General features: G+C 43.6%; 1 protein-coding gene across 1 annotated transcript; it reads left to right on the top strand.

The window, feature by feature from the left end:
• The first annotated feature begins 1,191 nt into the window (after positions 1-1,191).
• On the top strand, positions 1,192-8,205 carry sde2 (SDE2 telomere maintenance homolog (S. pombe)). The gene is made up of 8 exons (XM_084081600.1): positions 1,192-1,319; positions 2,058-2,175; positions 2,660-2,771; positions 3,504-3,673; positions 5,016-5,136; positions 5,485-5,613; positions 6,531-6,714; positions 7,279-8,205. Exons 1-8 carry the CDS (start codon positions 1,209-1,211, stop codon positions 7,645-7,647), a joined length of 1,314 nt encoding a protein of 437 aa, XP_083937726.1. The 5' UTR covers positions 1,192-1,208; the 3' UTR covers positions 7,648-8,205.
• Positions 8,206-23,889: the final 15,684 nt, after the last annotated feature.

Genomic DNA, 23,889 nt, shown 5'->3' with positions numbered 1-23,889 from the left:
TAATAAAAAAAAAAGAAAAAAAGTTATACTACATGCTGATCTTCCATATAATGACCACATGAGGGGGCCATTGTAACTCGAAACTGGACAATACGTTCACTCGTAACTGTTCCCCACTCTGGCTCAGTTGTAGCCCTGAAACATGACTGTCATATCATGACTGTCATATCATGACAAATATAAAGTGCTTACCCCATGGATGCCTAGGATATTACAATTCACTTCGGGAGGGTATAAGTACCCGTATATCCTCCGTAGTGTTCAATAAAATGCATTTTAATCCGATTGGTGGCCATTTTCTCATAGAGTTATCATGTATCAGCGTGCAATACACCTCCTAGCCGAAAGGGTCCCGTAGTTGAAAGCGTGAGAAAATGCGGAGAAAATGGCCACCAATCCGCTTAAAATACTTTTTATTGAACAATTAGGAAAATACGGGTACTTCTGAGGGCCCTTACTGAATACTAACATTTGTGGCCATGAGGTAAGCACTTTATATCTGAAATATGAACGTTTATGTAGATGAACGGACTAAAATGGAAGAAAGTTTAACAACAAAAAAAACAGGTAGAAGTTCAGCTATGACGGTCGTGATGGACGAGCGTCATGTAATCCATGGCTAGTTTAGTTGAAGAAGGACTTCTTTGGGATACACAACAACAACAACAACAACAACAACAACAACAACAACAACAACAACAACAACAACAACAACAACACATTATTATAATTGTGTTGCCTACATATATTGTAATAAATTCAATGATACATATAGTGTGTATTTGTAATAAATTAGATGATACATGTAGTGTATTTGTAATTCATTGGATGATACATAGCAGCAACAAAAAATAACAAACTCTTTGCTGCTGCCGTCCATTGAGTTATTTTATTCTATTTTTTTTTATGTGTAAGTTTTATTTTCACTTGGTTTATTGTGAATCAACTAGTGTGATCCGGTCTACAGCCCGCCTACGGTATCCGGTCATTTACACGCACACATACATTCAAGAAACGTTTCCGTATCCGCTCTAGACTCAGACCGGATCAGCAACGGTCTGTCGGTAATGATGCAGAGAAACCCGGAGCCGCCAGGGGGCACTGTGAGGACTTCAGCTTCCGCTCCCAGCGGCACCGGAACAACAATATATCACCAGGAAGTGTTCTTCTCGTCTCGTAGGTCTGAAAAAAACAACAACAGCGACAACATGGAGGCGTTTATTTGTGTTCCGTTTATTAAGTCGTTAAAGTCGAAAGCCGTTACTTTATCATCTGACGCTACAGTGTGTGAGCTGCTGCACACTGTGACCGAGACACATGTAAGAATGTTTACTATAATACAACTTGTGCTAACAACACATAGTTTACACTAATACAACTTTATCGTGCTGTTAGCAGTGAGCTAGCGGCTAAACATGCTAACAACACAGGCCCGTTTGTAACCTCTGCTCTTAGATGAGGTTCCACTACGTAGGCAGTGCTGGAAAGTAACTAAGTACATTTACTGTACTTAAGTACAATTTTGAGGTGTTTTTTTTTACTTTACTGGAGTATTTCCAATTTTCAGTATTTACTCCACTACATCTCAGAGACAAATATTGTACTTTTACTCCACTACAACAATTCTATGAACACTTAGTTACTAGTTACTTTCTAGATTTAGGTTTTTATTTGTAAACATACATTAAACATACACTATACTCTATTTATATTTCGGCTATTTGAAAATAGCAGATGTACAAGCTCACAACGCGTCGGAGGTGACTTCCTGTTCCTCTGATCATAGCTCATGGATCTGTTTTGAAAAATCAAATCTTTGCTTCTGGGGGTCCCTGGAACAAAATATTATTAGACGGGGGTCCGCGGCCAAATATACATATTAATTTGGGGGTCTTGACATGAAAAGGTTAGAGAACCACTGGTCTATGGAAATAGATAGATCCTGCGTGGGGCAGGACTTAACCTGGCATGATTACGTCCTCATGGTTGTATTGATGATGTCATGGCTGTATTGATGATGTCATGGTTGTATTGATGATGTCATAATTGTGTATCAGGGACTTCCTCGTCTCGACTTCTACGTGAAGAACAACGGCCGTCTGTCCAGCCTTGATGACATCGTCCAACATGGAGGCGTTTATCACCTGGAGCCCCGCCTACCTGGAGGGAAAGGAGGTGACTTCCTGTTCCTCTGATCATGCTGTATATTATTAGGGTTATGTTATAGTATTATATGGTATATTATTAATGTTATATTAACTCTATAATAATATATTAATTCTTAAGGGTTTTGCTCCATGCTCAGAGCTCTGGGGTTACTATGTTATAGTATGATATGGTATATTAATGCTATATTAACTCTTTAGGGTTAGCTTATAATATTATATGGTATATTAATGCTATATTAACCCTATAATAATAACCCTTAAGGGTTTTGCTCTATGCTCAGAGCTCTAGGGTTATGTTATAGTATTATATGGTACAGTATATTAGCCCCTTGGGGTTCGGCTCCATACTCAGCTCTGGGGTTATTATGTTATAGTATTAAATGGTATATTAATAATATATTAACCCCCTAGGGTTCGGCTCCATACTCAGAGCTCTGGGGTTACTATGTTATAGTATTAAATGGTATATTAATAATATGTTAACCCCCTAGGGTTCGGCTCCATGCTCAGAGCTCTGGGGGCTCAGATTGAGAAGACCACCAACAGGGAGGCGTGTCGAGACCTGAGTGGGCGTCGCCTGAGAGACGTCAATCATGAGAAAGAGTAAGACACGGCCACACATTAAGACACGCCCACACTAGTTCAGAACAGTGGGTTGCGCACGTCATCCAGTTTGTCGCTGGTGCTGGATACAGTGTAACAGTTCAAAAGAAGTGTTTAGTTCACTTTAAAACACAGAAAATATCACATGGTACAACGTTTGGGTCACAGTTGTTCTTCATCAGGTGACCCACCTCCCTTTATATAGTAGTGGGTCACAACACGTGACCACGGAACTTATAGGGCAGAAGTAGGTTATATTGAACACCGATCTGTGAATATTTACTATTGTGGGTGTCCCACCACATGACATGCAAGTATAAAGACAATGTTTAGACATTTTTTACATTTTTTAAAACTATCTGTTTTTATATATTTTTTTGTACTACAGTGCTTGAAGCTTAGCAATCTGCTCGAGGAGCACAAAGAGTACATTTTACAGTAATAAAGGTGATGAAGACATTAGACATTTAGGGATTATGATTAGACATTTAGAGGTCAGGTTTAGGGGTTGGAATTAGACTTAAACATGATTTATACTTAATTGCGTGCGCCATGCACCGACAAATAGCCGATCCTTAAGCTTGTAGATCTGCTATTTTTCAGCTTTAAGGTTAAAGATGGCAAAATGTATTAAACATAACATTCTTAAAATTGCAGTCCATGTTGAATGTCCTCACGTGTGTGTGTGTGTGTGTGTGTGTGTGTGTGTGTGTGTGTGTGTGTGTGTGTCAGGATGGCAGAGTGGTTGCAGAAACAGGGCGAACGTGAAGCAGAGAAAGAACAACGTCGACTGGACAGAATCCAGAGGAAACTGTCTGAACCCAAACACCACTTCACTGACCCCCAGTTCCACCAGCAATGTCACCACCTTTCTGAGAGACTGGACGACTCTGTTCTGAAAGGTACAGTAGCACCTTTCTGTTCTTAAAGGTACAGAAGTAGTACTGTAAGGGTGAAGAGTCTAGGACGTGTGGAGCGTTGTCCAGGGTGTTTTAGAGAATGGGGGAAGAGTCTAGGACGTGTGGAGCGTTGTCCAGGGTGTTCTAGGGAAGGGGGAAGAGCCTAGGACGTGTGGAGCGATGTCCAGGGTGTTTTAGAGAATGGGGGAAGAGTCTAGGACGTGTGGAGCGATGTCCAGGGTGTTTTAGAGAATGGGGAAGAGTCTAGGACGTGTGGAGCGTTGTCCAGGGTGTTTTAGAGAATGGGGGAAGAGTCTAGCACGTGTGGAGCGATGTCCAGGGTGTTTTAGAGAAGGTTCTTACGGCTTGCCTGTGTTAGCTGATCTAAGTGAGTGGGAGGGGTTGTAGGGTTGGATCGCACGCACGCACACACACACACACACACACGTTTCTTTGAGGCACTTCGTTGTTCTCTCTGCATTCTATTTATTTGACTGTTTACCATGTTTCTTATTGACTAGAGTTGATGTTTACTCTGCTTATTGTGATCTCACACTACTAAGTCTCTCTGGATAAGAGGTGTGCTGAATGTCTATTATAAATAGTAATTGTCCTTGTTTCAGGGATGCAGACATATATACAGTATATCATATTGTGTATTTTTATTAGGGCTGGTACTTGAACTGATTCATTTCGATTACTTAATTACAGAAAATTAACATTTTAATCGCGCTTAGTTTTTGCACCACAGAACCCTTCTCACTGGAGGGGTTTCAGGCGTTCCGATCATGCCGGTGCACCAAGACCGGTGGTCTGTTTATTATTTTGGCCAAGGATATTGAGGGAGAGTTGATAGACTGAAGGCGTCTATCTTATTTTTATTTTTAGATCAATATGGACTAACTAAATTGTTGGTAGTGTTATGGCCTTTGAAGCAACAGAGTTTTGTTTTTGTTAGTCTGGTTTGTTCATACAGGATATTGGACAATAAGGTCAATCAAGACATCTTTATTTTTATTTCTCCTAATGGTCAGGGTTTCCACTGTTTTGGAATGTACTTGAAAGTATTGTGTTTTACTTGTGCTTGAGTTTACAGAAGGTCCTTGAATGTATATATATATTTTGATTAATTCATTACAAAGTCTCTATTTAATTAGATACATTTTAATCGAGTCACAGCCCTAATTTTATATATATCTAACAGGGATGCAGGCATATATATATATATATATATATATATATATATATATATATATATATATATATATATATATATATATATATATATATATATATATATATATTAAAAAAAAAAAATTAATAATATATGATGTATATCTAACAGGGATGCAGGCATCGTCCAGTGCTCTGGTGTCAGTGGAGGAGGGGCAGGAAGGACGCAGAGGAAAAAGAATCAACAAATCACGTCAAGAGGACCAGCAGCACGCCAAGAAGACACGCATGTGGTCAGTCACACTGATACTGGCTTCTGATTGGTCACCTCAATACATCTGTTTTCACATCAGTGTTACATTTTTAGTTGACTAAAGACTACGTTTTGCACCCTGTCCGTCCGGCCGGCTGTAAACAGCTAATCTCGTCACCGTTGGCTTGATGAGCCAACGGTGAACCTCTGGCCCAAATGTTTCACATCGACTTGTTATAGCGCCACCAGTAGGCAGATTTTTGCACAACACATTTTTTGACAGTACTCCTACAGATGTTATCCATGTTACACACATAATGCGAACCCTGGTTAACTGTGTTTCTGGCTGTTACACACACAATGTGAACCCTGGTTAAATGTGTTTCAGGACGGGGGTTGATGACCTGGACAGCTCTGAGGATGATGATGATGATGATGATGATGATGAAGGCTTGCCCTCCATCAGTCCTGTGAGCCAGGCAGCTCAGAGGAGCGTTGAACCCCAGCTGTCTGACAGGTAATGGATCCTCTATGGCTCCTCCCCCAAGGACCACATTAACTATTTATTCAATATCTTCATCTATTAACTATGTATTCAATATCTTCATCGATTAACTATGTATTCAATAGCTTCATCTATTAACTATGTATTCACTATCTTCATCGATTAACACTATTCATTATCTTCATTGGGGGCTCAAGTAACTGAAAAAGTCTTTAGTTGTATTACTGGTGAAACTAGGGCTCCTCATCATATCCTTTATGACAACGTACGATGGTCATCCCTCTTTATTTTTAGGACCACCATTCCATTTTGCATTGGAGCATTAGCACTTACCCTTAGGGGCTAATGTCTCTAACAGTGTAATTGTTTAAGTAGTGACGTATTTATGTCATGTCAGCACTATGTCAGGGAGGTTTAGACTGAAAGAACGAGCCCAATCGATGGTCTTGAAGGGCGGATCCAAACCCAGCCGCCCGGTTTCCTGCGGCGCTTCCTATTGCTTCACCAATCTATGTCCCCACCTCCCCTCCCCCCCGGCCTGTGCACGGAGCACGCTGACTTCACCAAATTTAGAGCGACGCCCCTCTGCACTCTGATTGGTTAGGAGATAACAAGGTCCTAAGACCATTCCTGCATGGTTCTCCCAGGCTTTTTTTCTTTTGTAACAAAAAAAAGCCATGGGTTTCCGAGGCTAGGGTGGTTTGACATGTTCAGTTGAAACATTATGAGCTGCTGTTGTGAAGTGACTGACTGCCATCATGATTATGTTTGTTGGATATGTGTTCAGTAATACTAGTTTGAAGGGGTCTTATGCTCCAGTGTGTTGTTGACTTCTTCTTTCTTTATTATATATGATCCAGTGTGTTGACTTCTTCTTTGCTTATGGGCTGCGGGCCGGTATAACTTGTGTTATCATTGATGTATTTCAGAGAACAAAGCAGTTCCACTGCCATGGAGACAGAACCACAGTCCAGTGCAGAGAGCAGCTCCAGTGGTCCACAGTCCAGTCCAGCAGAACCTCAGCCTGGGCCCAGTGTGCGGTGTGATCCCAGTGGATCCCAGTGTGATCCCAGTGCTCCAGAAGCCAACTCACCACAGCACAGCGAGCAGAAGGTAAATTAAAACCTGTTTGGAGACGCTTTTGCGTCAGTTAGTGGTGCTGGACAGAGAGTAACAGTTCAGAATCATACGAATCTGCACAACAGTAGTGCATTAAAATGTCTTTACAGATGTTTTGTAAAGTACAAAAGGAAGTTTGACGGATGTGTTGAAAACTGTAAGAACGTTATCGCTTGTTCTTTTTCATTTCAATTCAATATAATGAATAGGAAACAATGTAATCTTAAGGAGAATCAAACGTCCTGTTGTTTTCATGAAGTCAGTCACAGTGCTGAAGACTGACTAGACCTGCTCTTAAATCCTGGAGGTTTTCATTCTGCTCTTGTGAAACGAACATGAGGTTAGACATAAGATATATTAAGTCAATATATATCTATCTCTCCTCAAAAGGCGTCCTAAATATGTCTATGGAGACCAATCAATCCAACCAGTTTCAGAGAGTCCTGAAGTTTGTCCCATTTGTGTGGAGAAATTGTTCACTGTTCATACTGTACGTGGACTGATGTATCGTAACATAAGGTGTTGATGTGCCTCTGTGTGTTTGTTTGTTCTCAACAGCAGACGGAGGCTCCAGTTGACCCGGAGGTCACAACCTCAGGTCCAGTTGACCCTGAGGTCTCGACCCCGGGTCCAGTTGACCCTGAGGTCGCGACCTCGGGTCCAGTTGACCCGGAGGTCGCGATCTCGGGTCCAGTTGACCCGGCGGTCACGACCTTAGGTCCAGTTGACCTGGAGGTCGCGACCTCCGCTCAGGAGCTGGAGGTGTTTGGTCTGGAGCTGCTGAAGGTGGAACTAATGAGCAGAGGTTTGAAATGTGGGGGAACGCTTAGCGACCGCGCCGCTCGTCTCTTCTCCGTCAAGGGACTGAAGGCAGACCAGATCAATCCGCTTCTGATGGCCAAAGCCGCCAAAGGCAAGAAGAAATGAGCTCTTCAAATCACTGACCAGCACGCTTCTCATTGGTTAACCCATTAAGACCTGAGGCGATTCTTTAAAAAAATCTAAATCCTAACAGTTTTTTTGAAAAAAAAAAAAAATGTTTTCAAGATTTTTCAAAAATAGCAGATCTACAAGCTCATAGCGCGGCACTCGGTGCCGCGCTATGAGCTTGTATATCTGCTATTTTTGAATAGCCAAAGAAATCTAAAGTGACACTGATGCGTTCCAGGTCTTAATGGGTTAATGCTGTTGGTTCTCCAGGGACCGTCAGGGTTCCATGAAGGGGTTCTAAATGGACCCTCACAGATCTATAACTCTCAGAGTTACAGACTCATAAGGGTTCATTATGGTTCCATTTGTACACTCAGAGTTAAAGGGGTCCTTTTATTGCAAGGTGGGTTAAAGTACTCTGAACAGTCATGTTTCAGTTATTATTGGTTCATGTTCTTATGGGATTTTTTTTTTTTTTCATATTTCGATATATCGTTATATGTCTGTTTTTAAACTTTTTTTATTTCTTTAATAAAGCAGTTATATTGAACACCCTTTATGTCTTTGTGTGGATTTTACGAATATTGAACCAATGAATAGTATTAAAAAGCACTTCTGACTAAACCTCCTAAGTCCATTGTTGGATCCTCAAACTGTCAGTCAAACCTCCTAACTTCAACTTCTCATTGTAATCAATGATGGACAAAACAACTATCTCCACATTAATGGTCAAAAACCTAACTCCACTTGAGCTGTATTTGGGTAAAGTGATTATTATGTAAGGACACATTCAAGTATCTGACAATGTATTAAGTCACCGTACCAAGTTTGATGAGGTGTTGTTTTAAAAACATCTTTAATGTTTCTTTAATTTACTGAAGAGTTAATATGTTATACATGGAAATGATTAATATCACAATATAGAACTATTTAACACTGTTGCTGAACAAACACTACAGCAATGTTTACTACGACAATATAGAGCTATTTAACACTGAACAAACACTAGCAATGATTACTATCACTATAGACCCCTTAACAGACGACGTCACACTGATAAGAACCAGTATGCGTGCAACCAGTATGCGCTAAATGAAACCCATTCTATCAGGTCTCGCTAGGACGCGCCTCACTAGCCAACACAAGAGGGGGTTGGGATGTGCTGAAACTAGCGCACCCCGAAACAACAGGTTGGAAATTGATTGCGTGAAACAATCACCTGCACATCCAGTCTCAATGTTAGTAAACAATTAATTGGTCTATATAGAGCTATTTAACACTGTTACTGAACAAACACTAGAACAGTGTTAAAATAGCTCTATATTGTGGTAGTAATCATTGTTACTGAACAAACACTATAACAACTATCACAATATAGAGATATTTAACACTTATTGTAACCAGAGAAAATCCCTAACCCTACCTTTAATTCATGATGTATTTTTTTAAAGTTTGGATCCAGGGGAGACGCCAGGTTTGATAAGGTTTGAAAAGCCCTGATTTACTGTATATAATATAATACTGTATATAATATACTTTATATATCAGCCCATATATATGCCCTGATTTACTGTATATTCTGTACATTGTTGTTGTCGGGCAGAAACCTCTTATCTCCATAATTAAATGTTTTATGTTTTGTTCATAAATTAAAGCCCTACTTCACCATACCAGAGTGCCACACAAACGTAGTGAAAATAGCAGATCTGACAAGTTGTGAGCTTGTATCTACCTGCTACTAGCTATAATGTTCCATCTCACTTGCACTGTTGACTTTGTCCACAGGAGGGCAACACAGACCGCAGAATGAAAAGAGACAGTGAGTCAGACTGTCAGACAGAAAACAAACACAAGATGTGTTTTACACTGTTTACAATAATATTGTATTACATTATAGCTGTTGATTTCATATTGTTAATGTGTTTTACACTGTTTACAATATTGTATTACATTATAGCTGTTGATTTCATATTGTTAATGTGTTTTAAACTGTTTACAATAGTTAGATTAATTATAGCTGTTGATTTCATATGGTTAAGAATGCTGGAATTTAATTAGTTATAATGTATGTTAATATAATAGGGTATGTTAATATAATGTAGGTTTTTACTGAATATCTTCATGTTGTTAGTTATAATATTAGTTATAATAATAGTTACTTATAACAATACTGAGATATAACGGAAAGCCTGGTGACGTGAGCTCAGTAAAAATGTTTTATGTTGAAGGTCAGTGACACCTTATTTTGAAACCCAGCTGAATCAGACATCTGGTGATCTGAACTAGCGCTGTGTTGACGCACTTCAACGTAAACAACAGAGGCGGTGTTGCCATGTCCGCCTCTTCTAAGCGACTTCGGGTTGTTGTTTTCTGTAGTTGTTAATCGTTAATTGGGGGGGGGGGCGGGGCGACATACAAAATTGACATTAAATCTAAATCATAGTTTTAGTCCGTTGTGAGCTTGTACATCTGCTATTTTCAAATAGCCGTGGACTTTAAACTAAGAATAGTGGCTATTTTGGGCCTTGTTTTCACTAACCTCGGTCCCAGCCTCACTCATCTGCGAAAGGTTTTCACAGACCTTGGCTGCTTGTTTTTCTAACAAAACTGGCAACGCTTACATAAGCTTTAAGCAGTCACTCTGCAGCCATGAGTGAGGCTGGGACCGAGGTTACTCTGCAGCTAGCTGTGTTGAAACCCGTCTAATAAAGGAGGTGCAAATCGTATCATAAAGGAGGTGCTAACAGTCTCATAAAGCATTGGTTCTCAAAGTGGGGTCCGGGGACCCCCAGGGGTACTTTAGGGGGTTCCAGGGGGTCCCCAGTTAAATGATGGATAGGAACCAAATGGACACTTAGGCCTATGGGTCTGTAACTCTGAGGGTGTACAAATGGAACCAAATGGACCCGTCAGAGTGAAATTAACATTGATTTTACTATATGAATTGGGGTCCCAGAGATAGAAATGCCATTAAATGGCGGTTCGTAGCCCTAATGCATGGTCAAACTGGGGGTCCTTGAAATTAAAATGGTTGAAAATCACTGCTAGAGCTGTAAAAATCTTCTCTTATGGGGGTCCCTGGCTTATCTTTTCAAATGGGGGTCCGCGGGCTAATAAATGTTAATTTGGGGGTCCTTGACATGACAAAGTTTGAGAACCAGTGTCATAAAGGAGGCGAAAGCCGTGCCATAAAGGAGGTGAAAGGCTGAAGATAAATGAACACATGACGTCGGTGGGAGAGGAGATATTGTGTGTTTTGGACAAACAGCAGCGTGGTGCTGATGTTTGTTGTGTGAAGCTTGTCAGAGTGTTTGTTTTGGAGCTCCTCAGTGCGGCTGCAGAGTTCATGTGCAACCTCTTCCAGAGAGAGAGATAGAGTCACTAGAAACTCTGCTGGAGAAACAAAACAAACTGCTGGACATTGATTTTGATATGGACATCGATCTACACACTGCAGGTATGTCTGTTACACACACAACATCAAACAACACACTGCAGGTATGTCTGTTACACACACATCAAACGTAAGTTACGTATGTAACTATAGGTACTCCTGGATGACTGCCAGAGGCAGTGCTTAACACTGGATGATATCCGTCTCACGTGCGTGCAGTCGAGTAATTAATATCAACAAAGTCACTCTGTGACATAATGACGGTGGGCGTGGAACGCAGTAGTCAGCGTACATAAGCCCACAGCCGTCATTAATGACTTCCCTGCGGAATCTTCTCGCGAGATTCCGAGTGACAGGGAACTCTGGCAGTCATCCAGGATTCATAGAACCATAGTTACATACGTAACTTAATTTCTATTTCATCCTTCCTGACTGCCAGAGGCAGTGCTTAACACTGGATGACTAGTATCAACAAAGTCACGAGGAATCTTACCTTGCCGGGAACGGCCTAAGGGACCCCCAGAACAGCAGTCGCAACCACATTGGTTGCAGCTACATTGACCCTATAGAACCGGGCAAAGGTGCATGGTGCAGCCCACGTGGCTGCCGCACAAATTTCGCTCAGAGGAACCCCTCGTAGGGGCGCCCAGGAAGTGGAAACGCTTCTGGTGGAGTGGCCTCTGATATTATGAGGCGGTGGCAGGCATCTTGATCTGTATGCCTCCTCTATCGCCATGACAACCCATTTAGAGAGTCTCTGCTTGGACAGGGTGTGCCCCTTTCTATGCCCACCATAACAGACGAACAGGCTATCAGAGCGACGGAACCCAACAGTCACCTGTATACTGCCTCAAAGCCCTTACCGGGCAGAGCTGCCTTGCCAAAGCAGCATCACCCTGCAGACCTGAGGGGTCATACGCTGCCAGTCTTATGACCTGGTTAGTGTGGTCTGAAGCCAACCTCTTCGGCAAGAATGAGGGGTTAGGCCAAAGTGCCACTCCCGTGCCATCCGAGTTCCAGCGCATACACTCATCGATAGGGCATGAAGCTCACCCACACGCTTCGCCGATGCCATTGCCAGAAGAAAGGCCAATTTGGCTGAAGCCCACATCAGCCCTGATTGCTCTAGGGGCTCGAAGGGGGGGAGACGAAGAGCCTCCAGGACCAGGGTTAAGTCCCATGAGGGGTGTTTCACGGCCCGCAGGGGGTTCCGCCGCTGGGCTCCACGAAGAAACCGGGTCACCAGAGTGTGAGACCCCACAGTCTGGTTGTCCACCCTGCTATGGCTGGCCGAGATTTCAGCCACATAGACCTTGAGTGTCGACGCTGACAGCTTCTTTTCCAATAGTGATTGTAAAAAACGCAATATTATTGGCACCGAGCAACTCTCAGGGACCTCTCTGTTAACACCACACCATTGCGAGAATATTTTCCACCTGTTGGCATAGATTGCCCTGGTGGAGGGTGCTCTTGCGTCCAACACGGTCTGGATCACAGCCTGGTCACACAGACTCAGGAGTGGGTCCGGCCCCTCAGGGGCCACACACACAGCTGCAGGCGTTCCGGGCACGGATGCCAAATGTGGCCATCTTATTGGGACAGGAGATCCTTCCTGTTGGGGAGGTGCCATGGAGAGCTGCAGCAGAGATTGTGCAGCATCGAGAACCACGTCCTCCCCAGCCATGCCAGAGCAACCAGCAGGAGTCTGTGGTTGTCTTGCTGAACCCTGTGTAGCGTTAATGCTATCAGCGGGAAAGGTGGGAAAGCATAGAGGAGGTGATCTGGCCATGGGTGTGCTAGAGCATCCTGTCCCAATGGACTCGATGTCTCCATCAGGGAGAACCAAAGAGGGCAGTGTGTTGTGGACTCTGAGGCAAACAGGTCCGCCTCTGCAGCGCCGTATCTGTGCCAAATCTCCTCCACTACCTCCGGGTGGAGTCTCCACTCCCCCGAAGGAGGTTTCTGGCGTGACAGAAAATCCTCCACCACATTCTGTGGCCCTGGCAGATACATAGCCCTCAGGCTGGGAAAATGAGGGAAAGCCCACATGAGGAGTCGCCGTGCCACCTGTAACGACAGGGTCGATCTGGTGCCCCCCTGCCGGTTTACGTGGTAGACAGCTGACCTTCTGTGGGACCGCACAAGCACATGTCGGGCCTCCAACTGCGGTACAAAGTGTTGTAGTGCTAGAAATATAGCACAAAGCTCGAGCACATTTATGTGCTCTGTCCTCTCTTGTTTCGTCCAGAGCCCCCTCATAGCCCTGTGTTGCCATACTGCTCCCCACCCAGAGGGCGAGGCATCTGTCACCACCACCTCGCAACGCGAGGGGATCGAACCCAAGGAGACACCTGGACAGAAATGCCCTGTCTCCAGGGCTGTAGTGTGAGGAGGCAGCTGCCGGATACCCTGACTCTCCTGGACCTGTGGAATTTTGGGTCTAGATGTAGGCCATTGACCCAGACCTGGAATGGCCGCAAGCAAAGGAGACCCAGTGGCACTACTGCTGTCACTGATGTCAGCATTCCTAACAGCCTGAGAAAAAGGCTGAACCTCAACTTCTTGTTCCCCCGAAACCAGAGAAGAGCTGTAGGATGGCTTCCACCCGTTGAGAAGTGGGAGAGGCCAGCATTCGGCAGGAGTCCAGGGCCAAGCCGATAAATATAACTCTCTGGCTGTGAACAAGGCAGCTTTTTTTGTAGTTGACCATGAGGCCTAGTCGTGTCACATGATGTATTAAGGCCGCCGTATCCCGCCCCACCTGTTCCCTGGTTGGGGCACAGACCAGCCAGTCGTCCAGGTATGGGAGGATTTGCATGCCCCGGGCCTGCATTGGGGCCAGCGCAGCCCGCATGCACCTTGTAAATATCCGAGGGGCCAGGGAAATCCCGAACGGGAGAACCCTGAATTGGTAGGCCCTGCCTTTGAATGCGAAGCGCAGGTACTGCCTGTGATGCGGCGCTATAGGGATGTGAAAATATGCGTCTTTTAAATCTATTGAAGTGAACCAACTGTTCATTTTGAGGGGCGAAACATAGACCCCTGAGCCCTCTGCGTTTGAGGTGCCGGACGTTGGGGGCCTGGGCGAGTAGGGGCGCGGCGACGCTGGTCGGGCTGCTCGAAATTCCTTGGGTAGCTGTCCTGCCGCGGCTGTGGCCGGGGGCGACCGGTGCCATAACCTGGCGCAGGCCTTTGTCTCACTGCAGGGGAAGGCCCCTGAAGGCTGGCGTACTGCTGCCGTGTCTGATTAGCCTGGAGACTACGCTCCAAGGCCTGCTGTCCTGCAGGGCCAAACAGCTGCCCCGGAATCACGGAGAGTGCATGGAGGACCCTCCGGCATGGCTCCGACAGTGGGGACGGAGCCAGCCATACCTGTCGGCGAGTGAGAGTCAATGTCGACAGTAGTCTGCCAAGCTCCGTTGTCATATACGCGAAAGCTTCCAGAGAAGCGTCGCTCAGACTCTGGACGGAAGCATCCATGCCTGGGTTAACATCTGCGGCAGACACAGCATCCGCACCTGAGGGAGCCGCCGCGCCCAGGGGCTGCAGGGACTGGGACAAGGCCAACAGGATATGCGTCAAAGAGTTGCCTATGCAGCCGACACGGGCCGCTGCGTCATAGCTTTTGACCAGCAGGTCATCTGTGATACGGCACTGGGGCCTGGGGCAACGGGAAACCGGCCGCAGGACCTTATCGGGTGAGCAGATCAGGGAGGCGATGGATGGCTCCACCAATGGCATGCTGCCCAACCCATACCTGTCAGCATCCTGCATAGACGCCAAGGCCCTAGCGTCGGAGAACCGATGGGTCTGGGACTTGGGGTCTTCCCAGCACTTGTGGAGCTCCTGGATGTACTGCTCAGCGGGAGGCACAGTGAAAGCAGCCTGAGGTTGAGCGCGTCTAGAAAAGACGTTTGTAGGCCTCGCTGCTGCCCGGACCTTGTCCTGGCCCAGGCGTGCCAGCACCATCCGAATCACAGGCTTAATCGAAGCCGAGGCAGGCCCCGAGCCCGCTCTAGACTTGAGAGCCGGGGTATGAAGTGTGGGTGGCCTCTTCTGCCTCCTCTGGAGCATCATGGAAGTCGGTACAGGAAGCCATTGTCGACAGCAAATCAACGGGGTGCTCCTTCCATTCCGACATCTCGCCACTCCGACTAGTGGCTTCCGCGTGCGGTTAGGGTTAGGGTTAGGTATGGGGTTCGTTAACGTCGGAAAGGCGATTTGTCGGAAAGGCGAAATGCACCCCAAATCAACATCCCATACTGGGGCAGGGGCGGCTGCCGGCCCGGGGAACAGTCCTGTCCGGTCGGATGTTAAGGAGCAGCTCCTTCAACTCCACGAACTGGGATGCCAAGGTGTCTACCTTAACAGCCAGTGGGTCCTTCTTCCTTTCTTTGCTGTGCGGGGCATTCCGGTGCGGAGACCCTTTCCGCCGCCTGCCTGCCTGTGGAGGGACACCAGATGGGGGCATCTGGTCTTCTGGCTGCTGCTCCACTTCAGCCAGTCTGGCCAGCTTAAGGTCATGTGGCATGAAACTGCAGTTCGCGCACTGCTCCTCCGTCAGCCCCTGCCTTAGGTGTGCCACACCCAGGCACCTGTGGCATTCATCATGACCATCGTCGGGCAACAAAGGCACCGCGCAGGCACGGCACGCATGTGCCATGGCCAGTATGCACTCTGCAAGAAAAAAACAAAACACCCACTAAGCGTGCACGCTTTACCTGGGAAAACTCAATACAGTTACTGTGGAGCGAAAGCACCCCTAGTAACAAACAGAAAATCGCCCAAAATTGGGAAACAGCTATAAAGCTAAAATAAGTATTACAATACGAGAAAAATCACCCACCAACGTACACGCTGTACTGGGGAACAGTAATACAGTAACTAAGGGGCGAAGGCACCCCCAATGATAAACAGAAAATCACCCACTATTGGGAAACAGTTACAATATCAACTCAAATAAGCACCTTTAAAGAGCAGAAACACTCAGCAGGCAATCAAAATTGGATAACTTAGGTTGTTCAGTTTACTAGAACAGGCAATTTAACAAAAAATAAATGTATATATGGTGTCTTTCCACAACTTATAAAGAGACAGAGACCGAAAACAGACTCTGATAACCCACACCAACCTGTGCGTCTCCCACAGCGTGGCCGCGCAAACACTGCTCTGCTGGGGAGCTATGTCGGTCTTCGGAAAAACACAATAGTGAGTCTTAATCGCAGCCCTTGGAGGACGCGAGACGCGAAGCTCCAACCTACTGTAGGTTACAGTAGGGTTCCCTGCGAAAAAGACGATAGTTTAGTTTGTTTCTTTAGAACCTCAAACCTGCAACGCGTAGCCTGCGAGAAGATCAAAGGGAAGTCATTAATGACGGCTGTGGGCTTATGTACGCTGACTACTGCGTTCCACGCCCACCGTCATTATGTCACAGCTGTGACTTTGTTGATATTAATTACTCGACTGCACGTGCGTGAGACGGATATCATCCAGTGTTAAGCACTGCCTCTGGCAGTCAGGAAGGATGAAATAGAACTACACACTGCAGGTATGTATCCCAGCCAGCACGTCCACGTGGGACCCATATGGTTTCAATGCGGGCTGCTTGGGTACCAAATGGGCATGGGCTTGAACTAGGCAAATTATGAGGGTCCCACATGGTCTGCATATGGGCTAACTGGGCGTGGGCTTGAACTGGGCAAGCCCATCCTGGGCCCACGTGGTCTGCATATGGGGTAACTGGGCGTGGGATGGAAGTGGGCACGCCCATGTGGTTCCCACGTGGTGTGCATGTGGGCTAACTGGCATGGGTTGGAAGTGGGCAAGCCTATGTCGTTCCCACATGGTCTACATGTGGGCTAACTGGCATGTACATATGTGATCACTGGGCATGGGATGGAACGTGCTCACTCACTCACTCACTCACTCACTCACTCTAAATCGAATAATGTGTTAACGGAGACATTTGTTTTAGTTTTTAGTTTTACCACTGCCAAACTAAATGCTAAGGCCAAAAATAATCTACAAGCTCACAAAGATGGACAAAAGATTCAACCCCATTTAAAGTTGTACTATGTAACCTCTTCTACCCCGGATTTTAACCCAGCTTCCTGCGCAAGTGCTGACATTTTTTACCATTAAGATTGAGCCTGCCTGCTCAGGGGATGATTTGAATCTTGACCATCAGGTCAGAATTTGTGTCAGAACCTGTGTCTAGGTGAGACATGACCTTTGACTTAATCTAGAAGAGCAGGGAGACAAAATGCAACCATCCCAAATATATATATAGGATAAGTTATATTAGGTTATATAGGATCCCTGGCTAATAAGCCAATCTACAAGCTCAAGCTTGTAGATTGGCTATTTTAGGCAAAGAGGTGTGGTGTAGAGGGGGGAAAAGAGCAGACCAAGTACAAGTTTACTAAGGGTTTAAGTGGTTAAAGGGGCAGGACACCCCAACACACTTTTTCTTACATTTGAACAAGTATAAATGTGTCGTTTGTGATGGGGAGCAATGTTAATACAATTTACTCATAGCCTTGTGGATCTGTAGCTATTTCGGTGTATTTCCTGGCTCTGGGTAGAAAATAAATATTTGGCGCCACCCATTACATATTTGCTCAATCTGTTCAATTTCTGCGACATGACCTAGGCATATCTAATTAGTTGTATATAGATTTGTATCAGTGGGGCGTGGTTTCACTGTTCTTGCATTGCTGACGAGCGACTCCGTCAGCAGACCGCTCACTTCAACTGTGTTTCCTGGTTCTCTTCGTCTCGTTTTGCACCACACAAGTTGGACAGTTCTTTAGATTTCCAAGTAGTTTCTTCAAATGTAGTGTTCAGATGCCCTACACATAAATGTATGCATAGGATTGTGTAGCAGAGCAGGTTGGTACCCCAACACTAACAAACATCTGGCTTGCACTGGAGCTTCTTGGAGCTCTCAGTAGCAGCCTCGTGCAGTCATTATAAGCCACTGTGAGTCATCTGATACTGACTTGTTTGTAGCGACACCACAGGTCGACAGTATGCAGAGGTGTACAGAAAGATTTAAAGAGTGAAATGCTACATTTGCGACATATAGCATGTTTCCTTGAGCATACAGCGTCCGACACTGTCTGTCCTTGTCATCAAATAGGTCATTTGAAATGAAATGGCCCAAATATTTAATCTCACTGCAGACACTAAGGAAAGTGCTAGTGCCAGAGAGATAGAAATCAGGAAAGGTTAACTGGTAAACAATAGAACAGCAGGGAGACAAAATACAACCACCCCAATTGTATAAGTTATATTATATGAACATACATATAATACAGATTTGACATTACATTGTATTAATTTAAAAAAAAAAGTGAAATATGCCGCTTCAAGTCAAAGCATGTCTGTATTCTCCTGGTCAAATCCACACTAAATCCCCTCCCCCTGAACTGCCTATTAATGGCCTTATCTGTGTGTGACCCTGTGGGTCCTTCAACATTTTTTCAAATTTCTCACTTCCAAGCCATGCCAGACTGGTCTAGGGTTGGATGGGTGGAGGGCGGATGGTTTAGTTTATTTCTTTCTATTTATTGTAATATGGATTAGTCAGAGAAGTTCACAAAAATAGCCGATCTACAAGCTCACAATGTGTCTTTTTCAGAAAGATTGTTTTAGTTACCTTTGAAAATACACAATCCTTCCTGTTTCGGATATATTTTTTTGTAAAGCCTTGTTTTTTGGCTTGTGGGGACAAACATTTTTCCCTTTAGAATGATGTCTTTTTAAAAAACATAATGAGAATAATTTAAGAAGTACAGTTGGAGGGGGTACAGCATTGTGTTAAACAGAGGCACACTTTACTTAAGACAAGGTTACACACTTTACTTAAGACAAGGTTACAGACTTTACTTAAGACAGGCAAGGCTATTGTATTTAGTATTCAGTTAGTATTTTATTGTTATTTATTTATTGTTTATTTGCTCAGGTATTTCTAAGGACCGCTAAAGGTCCTGCTTGCTTTGGGTCCTTCAGGCCCCCTCTTTTTCTTACCAGTTAACCTTTTACTTCATAGCATTTCTACTGAAACTGCAACTCTGTGAACCCCTCTTTGCAGAAGTTATTTGTGATCTACAAGCTCACAATGCGGTGCATCTTAAAGTCCTGCTTATTATTGTAGGCCTATATAAGCAGTGTCATGAAGCATCAGGGCATTAATCAATTCAATAGGCTCTATGCACAGCAGCCATATTGGGAATGAATTGGGCCCCTTCCTTACTTCCTTCACAGGTGTTACCAATGATACTAATTAAGGCTCTGTTCCATTTAGTGTGGCATAGTGGTTGTCTTATTTTCAAGGACCCCCATAACTCTGAGAGTGTACAAATGGAACCAAATGGACCCTTACGAGTCCATTTGGTTCCATTTGTACACTCTCAGAGTTACACACCCACCATAAGGGGCCATTTGGGAACCAAAATGGAGTGTTTCTAGTGAGCCAACATGCACAATGTCAACACCCTGACCAGAATGGAACAGAGCCTTCATTAGTATCATTGGTAACACCTGTGAAGGAAGTAAGAAGAGGCCCAATTTCTTTCCAATATGGCTGCTGTGCATAGAGCCTATTCAATTCAAAGGGCTTTATTGGCATGAGAAAACATACGTTTACATTGCCAAAGCAAAAAGCACAATACAACAATACAGCAATACAGCAATACAATCAAAACAAAAAATGTACATTTGAAAGTCAGAATCTTCAATAGATCAATTTCTATGTACCAATATCACTGGGTGCAGGTATAGTGCAGGAATATACACAATGATTAGTCTTTAGGGTGGTTGTGTTCCGTTCGATATCCTTCTCCTATCACAGCAACTCACGAATCTTGCTGCTGTGTTTGCACATTGTTGTACTTCGCCCAGCAGATATGGGAGTTTTTTGTCATTGGTCATGTTTTCAAAATCTCTATGTGTGGTTGTAATCTGTGGGAAGTATGTGTCTCTGATGTCTTGGTACAATGGACAGACGGTTAGGAAGTGTAGCTCGGTTTCCACTTCCTTTTGTGTGCAGTGGGTGCATAGTCTGTCTTCTCTCGGGATACAGGTCTGCCTGTGACGATCCACGTATTAATCCACGTGTTGTGATGCATTGTGAGCTTGGAGATCCATTGTCAGCTGTTCTTATCAATGATGGACAAAACTTTGGGTAAAGTGGTGATAATATAATGACACATGCAAGTATCTCACAATATATAAAGTCACAATACCAACTTTGATGCGGCAGTATTGCTTTGTTTTAAAAATATAGGGTTTTCTTCTTTTTCGGAAAAAAAATATATTTCGTTTTTTCATTTCCTGAACAATTGACATTTTGGAGTTAGCTGGTTTCTGCCCGACAGCAAAGATATGGTTTAAGTTTAACATTTTGAATATTGCTTTTCTTGCAGATGCTAATGATTGTTTTGTCCAGGCTAAAGTCGGGTCAAATAAGATGAGCTTGAAAAAGAGGGGGAAAAGTAAGTTTGTTATTTTGTTTTTGTTCTTTTCAATGACAGTGCATGCACAAGTAAGTCTATATTTGGTAACTTAGTAAATTATATTTTCTAATTTGCGTACAATAAACCAAAAATAATATAGGATTAACACATACCACAGCCATGGTATTTGCTAAGAAAATGTGCTTGTATTGTATTTGTACATTTGTATTTGGGGGGAAAAGGAGCAGGTAGAAGAGAATGCACTTAAGACTTCTGGTGATTAGTAGTTTTCTTGCCTACCCTATGTTGAATGCACTTATTGTAACTAAGTCACTTTGGATAAAAGCGTCTGCTAAATGACTGTAATGTAATGTAATGTAGTGGGCAGTGACAAGACTGGACCTCTGGAGTTCTGGTAGAATGGGAACAGTTAAGTGTAAGTATTTTAAAGATAGAATGACTACTTGATATTTATATCTTGGTGTTCACTTACAGCTTTTTCTTCCTGTGGCCTTTACCATACACTCAGGTTGCCATGGTTGGAGATATCGGAGTTTCTTCACTGGATGATGCTACCAATGTCGTACCTCCTCTCACATGATTTGGCACTCCAGTTCAACCTTTTTGTGCGTAACGGCAAGAGAAGTTCAGAGACCTGCTTCTTTATGATGTTATATATGGTAAGTTTGGTTGTTTAATTTTCCTTTATCTGTCTAACTTTAAGTGTAATTTGGCAAAACATTTGATGTATACCAGTAGAAGGCATGCCACAGCATATACAATAATGGAAGGTTTCATAATTCTATAATTTCTAACAGTTGGCTTCTTGTCATTTCTATTAGGAGGACTGAAGAACACAAGGATGCATAGAGGGCTCTCTCCAAGTGGTTCACTGGGGCTCGTGATAGAGGTGGAAACAGAGTTTGACCTCAGAGACATCTTCCACAACTGGATGATGCACCACCCCAGTAGACAAACTCTCTGTTTGGTTGGTCCTGTCACTGGGGATTTAAACAGAAAGGCTCAAGAGACACCCACAAGCACAGAGGGACAAGATTCATCTAACATGAAACTGGATCTCAGAATCCCTCGGCCCTGTTACATGGACAATGGAAGATTTTGATGCACCTCTTATACACTATTTCTTTTTTTTTTTGACAATTTGTATTCTTATATTTTGTTCTGTTATTAGTCTCTGTGGAGCATTGTGTGAATATTATTTTGCATTGTTGTGATTGTTATGTACATACTGTATGCACACTTGCATATTTGATGTGTGTGCCTTCTCTTCCTGCGGCTGTACACTACTGCTATCTTTATTTCCATTTTTACTTTAATTGTATTTTTATTATCTTGTAATATTTTATTTAATAAACTTTGTCAAAATAGATATTGTCTATTGTCTATTTTCATCCTGGTAAAGCTTAAGATATGTAAACTGTTATACCCAATTTTTATTTTCGGTGTGTTTACAATAATTAACATGGCTCATGTCAAATACTGCTTAGTCTATTTTATTCAAATTTCTTATTAGGACCCACGTTGGAAATCAAAGGAACCATTGCACTCCTAAGGCAAACTAAACCCAGTCAGGACCCACCTCGGTCCCATATAGACTTGCCTAGTTGGGGCCCACCGAGGGCCCAGTCTGGTCAAGGACGAACCACAACCTCCACAACATGAGGAGAGGAGCCCCAGTCTGGTCAAGGAGGAACCACAACCTCCACAACGGTGTTCACTCTCCATTCCGACATCTCACCACTCCGACTAGTGGCTTCCGCGTGCGGTTAGGGTTAGGGTTAGGGTTAGGTATAGGGTTCGTCAACGTCGGAAAGGCGACATGTCGGAAAGGAGAAATGTACCCCTCCACAACATGAGGAGAGGAGCCCCAGTCTGGTCCAGGTGGAACCACAACCTCCACACATTAAAGAGGAACAGGAGGAGCTACTTCAAAGACCAGAGGAGTCTGATGGGTCAACATTGACATTACTAGCAGTGACAAGGGAAGCTGATGATGAAAACAGAAAGATAGAACCACCTGCAGAGCCAGCACCTCAACTGAACACATGAATACACAAGCTGATGTAGAGGACTGTGGAACATCACAGCCAACTAGTGACCAGCTCCTCTCTTCACACTGTTCTGAATCTGACGTCACTGAAGACGAGTGGGAGGAGACCAAGGAAGGTCAGTCGGTTGTAAACACACTGACTTCACCCACGACACAAAATGTGGAAGAACAAAGATTGTCTTCAAGCCACGAGCTGTCCCAGGACCTGCCATCGTCAACACGAACTCACTCCATGAAGAGTCACACAGTCACTTGTACAGTTTGTGGCAAAGGATGTGTTCAAAGTGGTGATCTAAAAAAACACATGAGGACTCATACAGGGGAAAAACCCTTTGCTTGCAAAGTTTGTGGTGAAGCCTTTAGTCAAATGAGTAATCTGACATCACACATGAGGACTCAGCCCTTTACGTGTACAGTTTGTGGCAATATGTTTTATTACAAGGGAAATCTGAAAACACATATGAGGACTCATACAGGGGAGTCATAGTTTTTCAACAAAGCTCAGAGTTCTCTAAATGCTAATACAATTACACATTTTCAACCATAATTTGTATTTAGTCTGAATTTAGAAGGACTGACATAGTTGACATATTATGGTTGATACACATCTGATAGCAATATTATTTAAAACATAATCAAAAAATAGAAAGCTAGCAATAGCTTCAGCAGCTTTCCTGCCTTTTTAAACCCGGAAGTGAGACAGGGGACCATAGGATATAGCTAAAGCTGTTAATCACTGATTAATTTATGTTTTTGTAGAAATCTAACGAGTTGACAAAGATCTTCTTGGACACAACTTTAAAGTGCCAACATTTTTAAACAAGGATGATAATAGTACATTATTGCACTTATGTTAACAATACACATGGTTAGTCTTTTCTTCGTGTTCTTCATTTTACTTTATTTTTTGCATTTAACACCAACTAAAAATGTGTTTGAAGTTGTGAATCCTTTTCTGAGATGAGGGTGTTTTCTGGTAGAGTGCAAGTTAAGATGTAAAAGAAAAAAAGGAAACCAGATCAAAACATTGTACAAATCATTATGTAATTCATATATATATATATATACGTGTTATAAGAATATATTTTTTTGTGGTGATAAGTAATAATTTGAAATGTCAAGGTACGACATGATATTTCCCAATCCAAAAATAATGGGTGATAAACAGTTTCTCTGTTGATTATCATTATCTTGTATATGAAATGTCTTTATTATAACATTTTCCCCCTTTTTCATATGTCATTACAGAAATGTTATCGAAAGGTGTCTGGTTCATCTCCTCTAATTGTGTAAATCGTGTATTTAGGCCTACCTAC

This window comes from Gymnoscopelus microlampas (genome assembly GCF_963454915.1).
Source record: "Gymnoscopelus microlampas genome assembly, chromosome: 16".
Lineage (NCBI taxonomy): Eukaryota > Metazoa > Chordata > Actinopteri > Myctophiformes > Myctophidae > Gymnoscopelus > Gymnoscopelus microlampas.
Note: the sequence above shows the minus strand (reverse complement) of the source record. Positions and strands in the feature narration are given on the sequence as shown.